Below are 13,486 nucleotides of genomic sequence, written 5' to 3'. Positions count from 1 at the left end.
CTATTATTATTTTCTTTAACTTTTAGTTATTGTATGTATACTTTCAAGAAAAAAATATTTATAATCAGGTAAAGTATTTAAAAGTTTAGTTAATTTTATCCCTCTTTAAGTGTTTTTTTCTTTGCATTTTGCTCATTAGTTGTGGAGCCTGAACTTCTTTCGGTTATGATTTAGTTGCTTTCTTGCATGGCAAACTTGTTTTTATCAATGTTATTCTTAAAAGAAGCAGTGCTCAAAAAAGAAATTTTATGTGAAAATTTTCCGAAGGTACTAGAGAGTTGGAAGTTTGAAGACTTAAATAGATGATTATTGGTTTTTGAAACTCTTTCTTATAGCCTACCAATTAAGTGTTGAAATTTAGTATTTGTTGACAAGAAAAATGTAAGATACATGGGTCTGTCTAGGTTTTTCTGAGAGGTACCTATTTTGTGAAAATTTAGACATAATTTTTGAAAATTAAAAATTATATTAAAAAATCAACACAAAAATATGCATTTATCGTTTCTTACGGGATACAAAAGTAAAATTTTAAGAAAAAATATTTCATGAAACTACCGTTTTTCCTAAAGTTGAGTTTTTGAATGTACATCTAAACAGTAGTAAATTTGGCCCCGACAGACCTCTGATTTATCTATGGTATTAATATTTTTGTTACTTTTATATTTTGTTATTAATTTATTTTTTCTTTTGTTATTAAATATTTTATTTTAACTGTTTTATTTCTTACCACGGGATCATGTTGCTTAAAGGGACTGGTTTAAATTATTTCTATTGTCTTTCTTTTTTCTTATTCTTTCTATTTTGTCTTTCATTTCCCTTGATTTCTCTCCCCTGCTGGTTTTTTCTTTCAGAAGTATTTTAACAACGCGTCTAAATTATATGTGTGGGAATGATCATAATAAGCTTCACTTTCAAAAGCCTGGATGAAAGTGCCTACGATTTGTCAAAATATGCTGGAATTCGACATAATTTGCAAAGAAAGAAAAAAAATGGCATTAGAAAAAATATCAAAATTGCAACAATAGGTGGTGCTTGATAGGTTATAAATGATATTGGCTATTAGTGGCATTTAAATCCAAACAAATAAAATGAGCTTTTTCAACTGATTTTGATTTAAATGTTACTGGAAGTTCAAACCATTTGTGTTACAAATTAAGAGTGATTTGTTGCTAAAATTTTAACTTTTATTCTTATGTTTTATCCTTTCCTCTTTCTACGTAATTACTCTAACTAAATTCCAGATTATTCTGACTACAGTTTTTTTTTCAGCTTTTTGAAAATCGTAGTTTAATAATTACCTTATATATATATATATATATATATATATATATATATGGGAAAGATTTTATTCTCAGCTGTATTCATATATTTTGTTTAAAAGATTCTCCCCTTTTTTTTTGTAGAATATCAAAATTTTATTTTGAAAAAATCCTATTTTTTATTAATTTGCATGTATTGCAAATTTTAAAGTTTAATACTGTAAATAATAAAAACCTATTAGTATTATGACCTTATTATTAAAAATTAAGTCCGCATCTGATGAAGTGCCAGATTCTAAGCAAATGAATTATAAACTGAAAACAATCAAAATTTGTAGACAATATCTCATTATAGTATATGAAATTAATTTTCTTTTTATGATTAATAGTTATTCTATTCCAAAAGTATTTAGGAAATTAGCCTTTTTGCTGATTTGGTAGATTTTAAATCAAAATATTCCACAAATAGTATGTTTCTAACTTTCTATATTTTTCTTTGAATACAGTCTTATGTATGTACCTACTTTTCTATAAAATATTTACCTGACTTTGTATTTTCAGAGGTGAAATTGGTTTGCGGTGCAGAGTAATTCCTAATAGCATTGATAAAAACTCTTTCAATGGAGATCAGTATTTACGAATTATCTGTGGAAGTTCTGAAAAGGTCTAGTCAATTCAAATTTCAGTTGTCATCTTTGTTCACATTATTGAAATTTGTAATAGTAGTTAAGCTTATATTATAATGTAGCAAACACTGAATTCTTTTTTCCAATATTAGTGCCTGAAATGAATTTTGAAGTTTTTTATTCTCTAGCACTTATGTGCATGTTCCTGTTGTAATGCAGCTTATTTATTTTAAGATACCTCTATCTAATTAAGAACATAATTTTATTCAACATTTAGTTGCATATATTTTTTTTACTTTGTTACTTTTCTTTATCATTAACCTAACATTGTTAGTATCTAAATAGATGTTCACTGTTTTGTTGTTTTGATAATCATTATAAATTAACTAGCTTGTTTTTAGTTTTGAACATTTAAAAAAAAAATGCCGTAGAATCTTTCTTTCATAAAATTACTTTATTAATTGAAATTTGATTCATAGATATTTTTGCCCTTCGCACAGACTTGGTAACAAAAAACTTAAAAAATCTGAATCTAATAAATAATCTTAAAATTTTATTATTAATTATGTGTTATATATTGTACTTTATGGAAGCAAAACTTGCACCCTAAATTCAGATATACAGCTCACACTAGACACCTTCTGAGGAAAGATCCTCAGAGCCATCTTTGACGCAATTCAAGAAAGGGGATGCTGACAAACCAGATATAACTTAGAACTCTATGGACTCTATGAGCAGCCCCAAATTACGCAAATAATCTGCAGTAATAGGCTGAGATTGCTATGCCATCTATGGATAGGCCCTGAAAATCGCGCTATAATAATCGTCTCCTTTAAGAACTCCTGGGGGTCACGTCCCAGAGGCAGACCCCTTACCAGAAAACCCTAAAGATTAGAAATTGGAAGGGAGTTGCCATGGATAGGAGATGCTGGCATTTGTCAGCTGTTGAGTTGGCAAAGGGCTGTTGCGCTGACAAAAAAGAGATGTGTTATATTAATTACACGTCTGCAAATAAAAGTTAATAAAATGTAATTGTTAAGTATATAATTTTTAAAAAAAGACTTCTTTTTTATTCTGGTAATTTGCAATTATTTGGCTGCAGGCTTTTATTATATAGTGATTTATCATTTTTTTAAAAATTTAATCGCAATCTAAGTGAATAATGGTCGTTGCGTTACTTTCACCTGCCTAGTCCATAGTAGGACAGATTATCAATGAAGCGGCCAAAAGTCAATAGGTTAAAGTGAGTTAATATTAATTATTTATTAGCATTTTTGCATAAAGAGACATAGTAATTTCAGTGAAATAAGGTTAATATTAATTACAATAATAATTAAAGTTAAAATTATTTAATGTTATAATTATTCAATGTAGAAATTCAGTATTTCAGTAGAATTTTTACATCATATCTTTTAGTGTTAGTTTTTTACAAAGTTTAATATTTGACATCTTAATTAAAAAAATATTATCTCTGATTAATTGTTGAGTGTAGCTAAATTCTGATCTGAGATTTCATTAAAATAGCGAAGTTTTATTTCTTAAAAAAGTAACCTATGATTTAATTATGCTATTTTCTTGTGTCCAAAAAAAATTGAAAGTTTTTAAAATACTACCATGAAATATAACTAGTTATTATTTTTTTTTTTTTAGAGTGTACATGTCAAAATCGCCCTGGATCCAAAGAAGCAAAAGGAAACTTTTAGGCTAAGTTTAAACTCTGATAGACTGAATTCCTCACAAACCAGAACTTCGCAAGATTCTAGTGCAGCATCTTCCAAAAGTGACAAAACTGGAGTTGCATCGCCTGTTCGAAACATTATCGATTTCCCAAAGGAGATTACTCTGCCCACAACTGAACCTGGAGACACGTCAGGTAAAATACTTAAAAATATAAATTATATTATTAAAATAAAATTTATTTCATATAAACTAAGGATAAAGTGGGTATTTGACCAGATTTTCATTATCCATCTCTGCTAAATTCCATCTCTGCAAAATTAATTTTTGGGAACCTGGTCCCAGTTGACATTCCAAAAAGTTAGTTTATTTATTACTTATTTTATTCCAATATTAACTTTCTTACATCATTATCTTTCTCAAGATTAAGACACACATTTATTTCTGCTCTATTATTATTATTAATTTTATTATTCTTACTTTATTATTCTAGTAACTTTATTATTATTGGCAATCTTTAATATCTCCAAATGAGACATTATCTGGATTTAAGAAAAAAAGTATTGCTGGGAAGAATCCTGTATAATTAGCAAAACTTTAGGCAAAGTTCTTCAGGCAATTAAGTATATTTTTCCTTCGAATTATCTTTCAAGCCGTCTATAGCAGGAGCTGCCAGACTTTTTTTGAATATCAACCTCCTAAAACTTTATAATTCTCTTATTGGCCCCCTCTGTAAAAAAAAAATTAAAAAATGATGAAGAAAAGACTTGGTAGTGGAGTGAAAGTGAGTAGTGCAATTGTGTTGAAATTAGTTCTGTTCTCTAATGGACAAGCACTGAATTAGTTGAAGGACTTACCATATCAGCACATTGTTCATTCGTAATGAGTGTGTGTAAATTAGTTTGTTTTGCTATGTCTACTCTTGAATATTTTTTAATGATATTTATTTATAGGCCATTGCATTTATAAAAATAATTTTTAACCCAGCTTATACTTTTACTAAAGATTCATACCATAACAAAGAATAAGAATGTAGTCTAATTGTAGCACTACTGTTTCTTTTCGATAACCTCTGCCTTTCAGCTCTTGCCCCACCCCTTGATGTGTGTGTGTCTGCTGGTCCCGAGAGGGCTGTAGGGCAGAGAGGGAAGAAAACTACATCACATGTAAATTACATGCATAATGTTCTTAATTTGTCAGATAAAACATAAATGACTGCTACTTTTTCACTAAAATTATAGCATTTCTTAATTTCCCATATTATTCACATGTGCGATGGTAATCCACTAGGGCAGGGATGGCGAACCAACGGCACGCGTGCCATTTATGGCACCCGACACAATATTCTGGGCTCGCCACCGATCACATTTGTTATTACACTATGAATTCTTATTACACAAATGTTATTACACTATGAAGCATATGTCACAATTAAATTAAAATTCACAAAAGTACACAAAGTAATAAACAATTATTAATAAAAAAAATTTAACAATTAATGCTAAAAAAGCAATTAATAACCATAAAAACAAGCTAACAATAAATAACTATCAAAAAAAATTAACAGTCCTGCTTAAACTAACATCTTACAACCTAATCTAAGTTATTTGTCTTCTAATCTGCAACAACAGAAGTCACACTGATGTTACTTTAAGTTGAATAGCGCGTATAACTGAGACATTGCAAAATGTTTTTTTTTTTTTCAATGAAAATAAAGAGTTTTGAGTTGATAGTATTTAGTATTATTATTTTCCCAATAATCACGAAGTCAAAATTATTTGACGGCACGTCTATGACCTCATTAAGCAATTTTTTAGAGAAAATGGCACGTTGGTGTATAAAGGTTCGCGACCCCTGCACTAGGGTAACACCAGGTGGTTTGATTTTTTTCTAGGAAACAAATATCAGCCATAAAAAAAGGTAGTACTTCTATGATTTTTCAGGAATCGTACGTTGTACACAAATAAACAATGAATATCTTTATTAAAGTTGACAGTTTTTAAAATTGGAGAGTTTAGCTACAACAGGCTTTCAATTTTAGCTATCTGGTACTACTCCACTATCTGGTACTACTCTTTCTTTAATGATTTATTTCATTTTGACAAAATCAAATTTTTACACAAATCAATGAGTAATGATGCTTTTAGCAATGCTTGATTCAAAATTTGTTAGTTTTTATCTTAAATTGCCTCACGCTCCAGGAGCTATTTCTCTACACTTGAAATAGAATTTACAAGATGAAAGCCAGATTTAACCATATCTAAGCCTATGGGGTGCAATTAAAAAGAAAATAAGCCCATTAGAAAGTTGTGTAAATTTTTTGTGCAATATTTTAATTCCTTCAAAATTTAGTCTCAGTTAAATTATTAAAAAGAATCTTTTCTTCAAGGGCAACTAATAATTAAATGACTTAATCTCTCAAATGATTGCCATTATTTTCAACTTAAGTAGAAGGTGGTGCAATAATCCATTCTTGTGTATCCATATTTTCAATATCTCCAAAGTGTTCATTTGGTATTCATTCATGGACCCCTAAATCGGATCCACCTTTAATTGTATTATATCAACCACTTTGAGAACCCCTAAACTATAGTTAAAAAAATTATGAATCATTGCTTATGTGGCTAAACAATGCTGGGAATGGAGGATAATGGTAAGATTTTATTGGACAATAATAATTAAAAATACAGTCTTCAAATTGATAAGAAAATGAAGAAAATTTCTAGTGGGGGAAGAAGCATTGAGAGATTTAAGTCGTCATTTCAACTTGAGTGGTCTCATAACCTGTGTCTTCCAGATGAAAAGATCGAAAGATGCCGTTCATATTATTTCACAAGAGCAGTATCATTTTCTCTTTCCTTGCAAAGATAAAGCAAGGTGACAGGATAAAGATTAATTCTTTAGCAGTGAAATGGCTTATCAATATTTTTAGTTATGGATAAGGCAAAAAATTTACATGCTTTAAAAATAGTGAAAAGTTGAATTTTTTTTTTTTTGAAAAAGTAGTGTCCTGTTTGAAGAGATAGAAAATAATGTTTCAGGACAAATATGACTATCCAGTTGTGGAAGTGTCCACTTGACGGAAAATGTACATAATGATTTATTCATAGATTCCCGGGGAATTAGAAGTATGTCCGTATTGAGGGACGTCCGTTTTGCAGGAGTGTCCATAACAAGAGGTTTCACTGTATATACAATCCCAATTCAACTTAAGTTGTATTTAGTCTTTCAATAACAATTAAAATAATGTTATGGAGACTCAATATATCTTACTCTTTTTTTTATAAAAATAGCAATAAATTTTAGAATATTGAATAATTAATAGAATTAATTGAGGTTAAATCTTAAATCAACTGAAGAATAATTTTTAAAATAAGAAAGATAAAGTTAATGGGGGGGGATAGACTTTAATCATGTAAAGCTCTGCCGAATCAAAAAGATATTTTTCTCCACTGGAAAATATATACCACTGTTGTGACTTTTCAGATTTTTAAAAGGAATTTCTATCTCCAATCATTTTCTTTCATGGATTAAAGTTAAAAAATTACTGTAAATTACTCCCCTTTTTCAGCAATCTGAAAAAATGGTGAGAAATAATCGTAAAAGAATTGCCCTTAATAACCCTTCTTCAGCATCAAAAAGGGAAAAAATACTTTCTATTTTTAATGTTCTGTGCCTCAATGACAATGATTGTTTTTTGTGCTATTATGTTTCTTTTAATGAATTATAAATACAGTATGAAATAATAAACTATATTCCCAACAGCATTTTAAAACATAATTATGCAGGGTTTTTCTCCTACCCTTTAGTATTTTACTCAATTGCAATTATGTTAATCAAGTATTTATGCAATTCTAAAATATCTTCATTTCTTCCTGATCTAGAAACTTCCCTAGCCTTTCAAAACACTACCAAAAATAGTGTACATTGGAAAATAAATGCTGCAACTATTTTGTTTTCTGAGGTAAAGTGATGTTTCACATTGATTTTTCTCTTCATAAAGTTTTTGAAATGATTTTTGCAATAATTAATTCTGAAAGAAATTTTTGATGCATTATAAGGCACTGCTTATTGACTGTCAAGATTTAAAAATTAATGTAAAATACATTGTAAGTGCTTACTTCAAAATCCTTGAGTACTCAATTTCCTTATTTTAATGTCCTCTTTTTTAATAATTGAACAAATATGAATGGTTCAGTTGAATTAATCATTGAATTCAGTTGAATAACTCTTTTGATTTCCTAGTTCATAAAATTATTTGCATAAGTATGTACTTGAAAGTGTTTTCTATGCAAGAATTAATCAAATAGTCAGTAAATTTTATTTTAATGTACCTGGCTGTTTTAATAATGTATATTACTGAACAGCCAGGACTGAAATGAAAAATTTAATTTTTTTTCATATAATAAAAATCTTGAAATTTTAAATTTTTAAAAAAAAATTTAATAAAGTGTACTTTATTTAATAGACTATATTTGCAAATTTTCAGTGAAAGCCAAACAAAATTTTAAAATTTTGCGTTATTACATTTAACGATAATGGAAGATAGCTACATAATTTGTGCTTAGTCCCCCCTCCCGTACGCTTTTAGTCTTGTTCTCACTCTCAATTATGTTTATATCTCTAATTTATTTTATATTTTATAATAGAGTGTTTAAAAAAAATGTGCTTTTTTATAGCATTCTGTTCTTGTCTAATTTAATTTTTAATATATTCCCTGCCAACAAGATTTGAAGACGATAAAGCTTTTTGTATCATTGATCATTTTACTTTCAATTAGGTTTAATTCCTATTAATTGTAACATTAATTTTATGTTTTAAAAAAAATTGGGATTACTTATACTTTTGTTTTGTGAAGACATAAATATCTACGTTAATTTTGTCCCGCAGTGGATTGTTCATAAAGACAAGATTCCCTGTAAAACATCAAAGTCAAGCATTTCTCTCTTTGGTCAGTAAGTGGGTGGGCAACCACTTTGATCAGCCTGCATTGGGAAAAGAGGGTGCGCTATATAGGTCCTTGTTAAACTGTTCCACCGTCAAGTGTTAGACATTAGTCGTTGGTCTACCAAAGCAGCAATCCCCTCTGCATAGGATCAAAATTGTGATTGCATGATTCCGGTTCGTCCTCGGAGGTGTTTCCCAGAACATGTCCCATAGCCCATTGTGCAACTCTAGTGCGCCGTAAATAAAAGTACCACTACATTAATTCCTATTGATATGCTACTAGAATTTTGTTTCGTAAAGGCATAATTTCTTTTTTCAGATATTTCAAAGAAATAAAATTTTCCATAATAAATTTCTACATGTTAAAATTTTTTAATAAAATATACAATGCAATGTCCAAAACTATGAATACTGTATATTTTGACCATCGCATTGTCAGTATATATTGGGATATAAAGCTGTAATTTTTAAAAAATATATCTGGAAAAGCCAGAGAAATATATTCATCTATTTCATAAGCAGCCATGTTTAAATATGTAGTACCATGGATTCAATGTAAGCTAAGGAAGGCATTAAGGTCGGAATTTAGCTGGAGAGCTGTGACTCTATGGCAGGGTTTCTTAGCCTGTGGTTCCATGAACCCCTAAGGGGTCCATGAGTTATATTTTGGAGGTCCGCTGACTACTCCTAATTTTTAAAATGTTTGGAAGCCTACCCATTGCTTGTAAAGCGAGCTATGGCAGCTATAATTCCGTTTGCTACAGTGTATCTTTGCAAAGAGGGATTTTCCACACTTGTGACAATAAAAGCATAACATCCAAATCGATTGAATGTTGAACATGATATGCACGTTGCTTTGTCGAAAACCATCCCCCAATTCAATTTATTAATTAAGGAAAAGCAGCAGCAATCTTCACATTAAAAATTTTAATTTTAAAAAATTTTTATACTATTAAAATAATAAAATTAAATGTTATCTAATAATTGATGTTTTTTACAATTATTTTTTCGCAGGGGGGTGGTCCGTGACTTCTTAAAAAATTTTAAAAGGGGTCCATTATATCAAAAAGGTTAAGAAACACTGCTCTATGGAGACAAAGTTTAACATGGAGTGACAAGTCGTTGAAGGCAAACCAGCTTGCAATTAGCGACGACCAATTTTAAATTGAATTTTTGAAATTTATAGTTTAAATTTTTGCTGGGGGGAAAAAATCTTAATTTTTACTTGTAAGAACAAACTTATTTGTTTTTAATATTAATGGAAACAATCTGTTTTGATGCTTATTTAATTTATATAATATTATCTAAACTTTTCATCTTGCATTTTTATATTAGTGCAGAAAATTATCTCAGTTAGTTTAGAACTGTATCTGTGGAAGAGCATTTCCGCAGAATGACATCCTCAATGTCATTGTTATTGCTATGGACATTGTGTTTCTAATTTTTCATAAATTGTTTTTAGACATTTGAAAATAACTGCAGTGGAGATATTTTGAAAATCCACCCAACCTCTGGGGTTTTGAATACTATGGAAACTTGTACTATAATCATCAGATTCTCGCCTATATCTCTTGAGAGTTATTCTCAATTCTTTCAGTTTTGTATAGAATCTGAGAATGAACAGAAAGAAAAATGTGATTTCAAAATCTCTGGAAAGGTAAATTTTTTTACTGTTTGGTATTTCTTGACAATATTTAAAACTATGCATTTCACAATAGGGAAGTTTTATACACATATTTGAAACAATCAAACTAAATGTATACAATAGGGAATGAAAATTAACTCTTCATCAGTTTAGAACTAAATACATAAATATACAAGTGAGCGACCTTTTTTGCTAAAATATGAAACTAAGGCAAATAACGTTTAAGAGCAAAAAAATATTTATAAAATACAGACAGCTGTTTCGGATGCTCAAAGGGAAACCTTCATCAGTGCAACAGATCTCTTTCTGTTGCACTGATGGTTGCCCTGAAGTATTGCCTACTATTTCATTTTAATCAGAAAATATTGAGAACAAAATACTTGCAGCTCCCTTAATTTTTTTATTTTAATTTTGATTTAATCTTTCTGTGAGCAACTTTTTCTGTAAATAAGTTGTAGCTTATATTCTTTACAAAAATATTTTTATCATAAACAATTTATGTTTTGTCTTTTTAGGGTGCTATTAATATACCTTCATCAGAAGAAAAGGTCATTACTTCTTTGAACAGCAACATAAAAGGAACTAGCCAATCTAAAAAGTTAGTGCTAATCTGGTGAATGACTCATTACACTTTTGTATTAATATTCTTTCTGTTCTTAGTTTGTATATGTTAAAGATTTAACATTCAAATAGATTTTAATTTACTTCAGAAAGAAATAGAACTTCAAAATTTTATACTAATCTACAGTTTTAGTGATATGAGTATGTTTTAATCTATTTAGGTTAAAGTAATGTTATATAAAGTATTTGAAATGGGTAGTTTCAATTTTTAGTGTATAAAAATTTGTACTTGTACTGTAATTTATTTATTTAATTTTGCAAATAGTTTTCTGATTAATGAGTATTCTAATATCATCTTAGAAATACTTGCTCTCAACAAGGAAAATTGGGTTGCCTTATTTTCCCTATGATTTACATTTGTAATTTTTTTTTTTTTACTAATATGGCACTGAAGTAAAAATATTTTGTATGCTAAGATAATATATATATATAATGGAATCTATGCTTGCATTATCAGTTAATTATTTATCATATCAGAAGGGAAACTAAGCTCACTGTAAGTAACAAATAATTGTAATTTTCTACAAAATTCAGCATACTTATATCAAGGATGTATAATCTAAATTTTGTTAATATTTTTTATATATTTGCTTTATCTATATAAATTTTTTAAATTATCTATCTTTAGCTTATAATTTATTTTTTGTTTGATATTAGAAGTTATATTCATAATAAAAACTGAATGAAGGATGCTTATAGGTAAACTCAGTGGTCGGAAAAACTACTTTATTTTTGCAGTTGACTCAACTATTTTATTATAAATGTAGTTACCTGCAACTACGTTTTTTAAATGTAATGACTAGAAGCTACTTTTAAAATGCAGTCGCTACTTTTAAAAGACTAATTTTGCTGTAGAAAATTTACACCCATGTTCAAAATGGTTTTGAATTTTTTTTAAAAAATGATGTGTTTTAAAAAATAGTTTATAATAATGAAATCTCTCATAGAAACATGAATAAATATTCCTTAATAATTAATCATGTTTCTATGAGAGATTTCATTATTATAAACTATTTTTTAAGAGTTTGTTCTTTTAACCTTCAACTTCTTTATGCCTTTCTTGACAGTGAATATTTAATTTAAGATATGATAGTAAATGATTAAATATTTGCAATTTTTTTGAGTGTTTAATGCTCTTTTGTTTCCTTTAAGAAAGATTAAATGCATAAAAAATTACGAAGAAGATAGGTTCGCTTTCTTTAAAATAACATCGCATTTGTAGCTGTTGATCAAAGTGATAAATTAGCTATTTATAATAGTATGTTTAAATATTAGTAATAGCTAATTCAATATGCCTAATTCCTGTTAATGTTCTGTCGCAGGAGCACTCTCATTTTGTCAACAATTAAAAAAAAACACCCAAAACAATATGTACCAATCAGTTTCGAAAAATTAATTGTGTTAAAATCTTGTTTCGTTACTAAACTAATGTTTAAACTAGAAAACGCTATTGTTAGAAAATCTAGGAAATGCTTTTTTTTTTCTCATTGCGCTGCTCACTACCCCACTTTTTTTTAAAAAAATAACTATAAACTATAAGAAGTAGCGACTATAATAATTTTGCTTCTTGTAGCACATTATTTCTAACCATAAGGTAAAATCAACATTTCCATTACTTTTATAAATAATGAGCAATTAATACAGAAACCCGCTAGAACTATTTTCAAAAACTTATCTCATACAAACAAAATTTAATGTGCTTTTTGTATTAGGATGGTTTAAAAAAAGAGAATACAAATTTTATCCCTACTTGGTCTAGAAAAAAAAAAACTAGACATGGGTGTTGTAGTACTTGAAAATGGGAACATTTTATTTTGAAAAAGATTTGATTGGTCAACTCGCGAAACTAAAGGCCTCCTATATTACATATCAGGTTTTGCATTCCATGATTTATTTCTTATTTGCTTTCTATCTGTGCATTCAGAGCTGTTTTGTTTGACTTCTTTATATATACATAAACATAAATTAAACGAATATATTTTATTTATTTATTTTTTAGCAGCCTTAAAACTGGTGTCTACCTTGAAAGTGATATTTGTAAATTTCCGTCTGTATCTGCTGGAAAATCCAGTCACGCTTATGTGACCTTAAAAAATTTCACCGATCAAGATGTCCCAGTAAGAAAACTTTATAACTTGTTTTTATTATAATCAATTGATATAAAGCTGTGGAGCCCACACCTCACAGGGTTTACTTTGAAAATAGACTTATAAAGTTTAAGTTAACCGTACAACAATGTTAAGTTGCTACTCAAACTGAGCCTTCAGACTGGGCTACTTCTGCCAAAAGATTGATAGACAATGAAACAAACAGTACGTTTATTGCAAAAGCAACACAAATTGCATACAGAAATTTTGGAATTTAGTTACAGACATTGCCAACAGATGGCGCTATTAAATGTTTGCATTTCTTTAAACGTTCCATAAAGCTGAAATCTAATCTCTGATGTTTCAGTATGCACCAGAAACACATGGTGACCTTTGTTTAGTACAACAAACTCTTCATGTTCCAACTTGTCTTTCTGGTCATCAATAACTTGAGACACTATCTGTTGGCAACTTTTGTGACTGAATTTAAAAATTTGTGAATAAAATTTTCAGTTTTCACAATAAACGTAATTTTTGTTTCCTTCCTCTACCATCTTTTGTTTCTGAAATTTTTGAATTTAAAATCAGTCAGTACTCTGCTGTTACTAAAATCTCGAAACTTTC

The 13,486-nt window shown here is 28.7% G+C and overlaps 1 protein-coding gene across 5 annotated transcripts in view; it reads left to right on the top strand.

Moving 5' to 3' along the window:
- The window catches only part of LOC107444724 (centrosomal protein of 192 kDa), a 78,393-nt gene that overhangs the window by 60,268 nt on the left and 4,639 nt on the right, over positions 1–13,486 (top strand). For 2 of the 5 annotated variants that reach the window (XM_043039715.3, XM_087168366.1), the window contains exons 30-35: positions 1,821–1,923; positions 3,536–3,758; positions 7,447–7,526; positions 9,972–10,166; positions 10,670–10,752; positions 12,775–12,892. In XM_043039715.3, the coding sequence (XP_042895649.2) occupies positions 1,821–1,923; positions 3,536–3,758; positions 7,447–7,526; positions 9,972–10,166; positions 10,670–10,752; positions 12,775–12,892 (802 nt within the window). The remainder of the gene's footprint in view (positions 1–1,820; positions 1,924–3,535; positions 3,759–7,446; positions 7,527–9,971; positions 10,167–10,669; positions 10,753–12,774; positions 12,893–13,486) is intronic. The other 3 variants (XM_087168365.1, XM_087168387.1, XM_087168376.1) reach the window with 3 other exon arrangements.

The sequence above is a fragment of the Parasteatoda tepidariorum genome, chromosome 1 (genome assembly GCF_982258835.1).
Source record: "Parasteatoda tepidariorum strain Cologne lab strain chromosome 1, Ptep-v5.0, whole genome shotgun sequence".
Taxonomy (NCBI): domain Eukaryota; kingdom Metazoa; phylum Arthropoda; class Arachnida; order Araneae; family Theridiidae; genus Parasteatoda; species Parasteatoda tepidariorum.
This window is presented reverse-complemented; position numbering and strand designations above follow the sequence as displayed.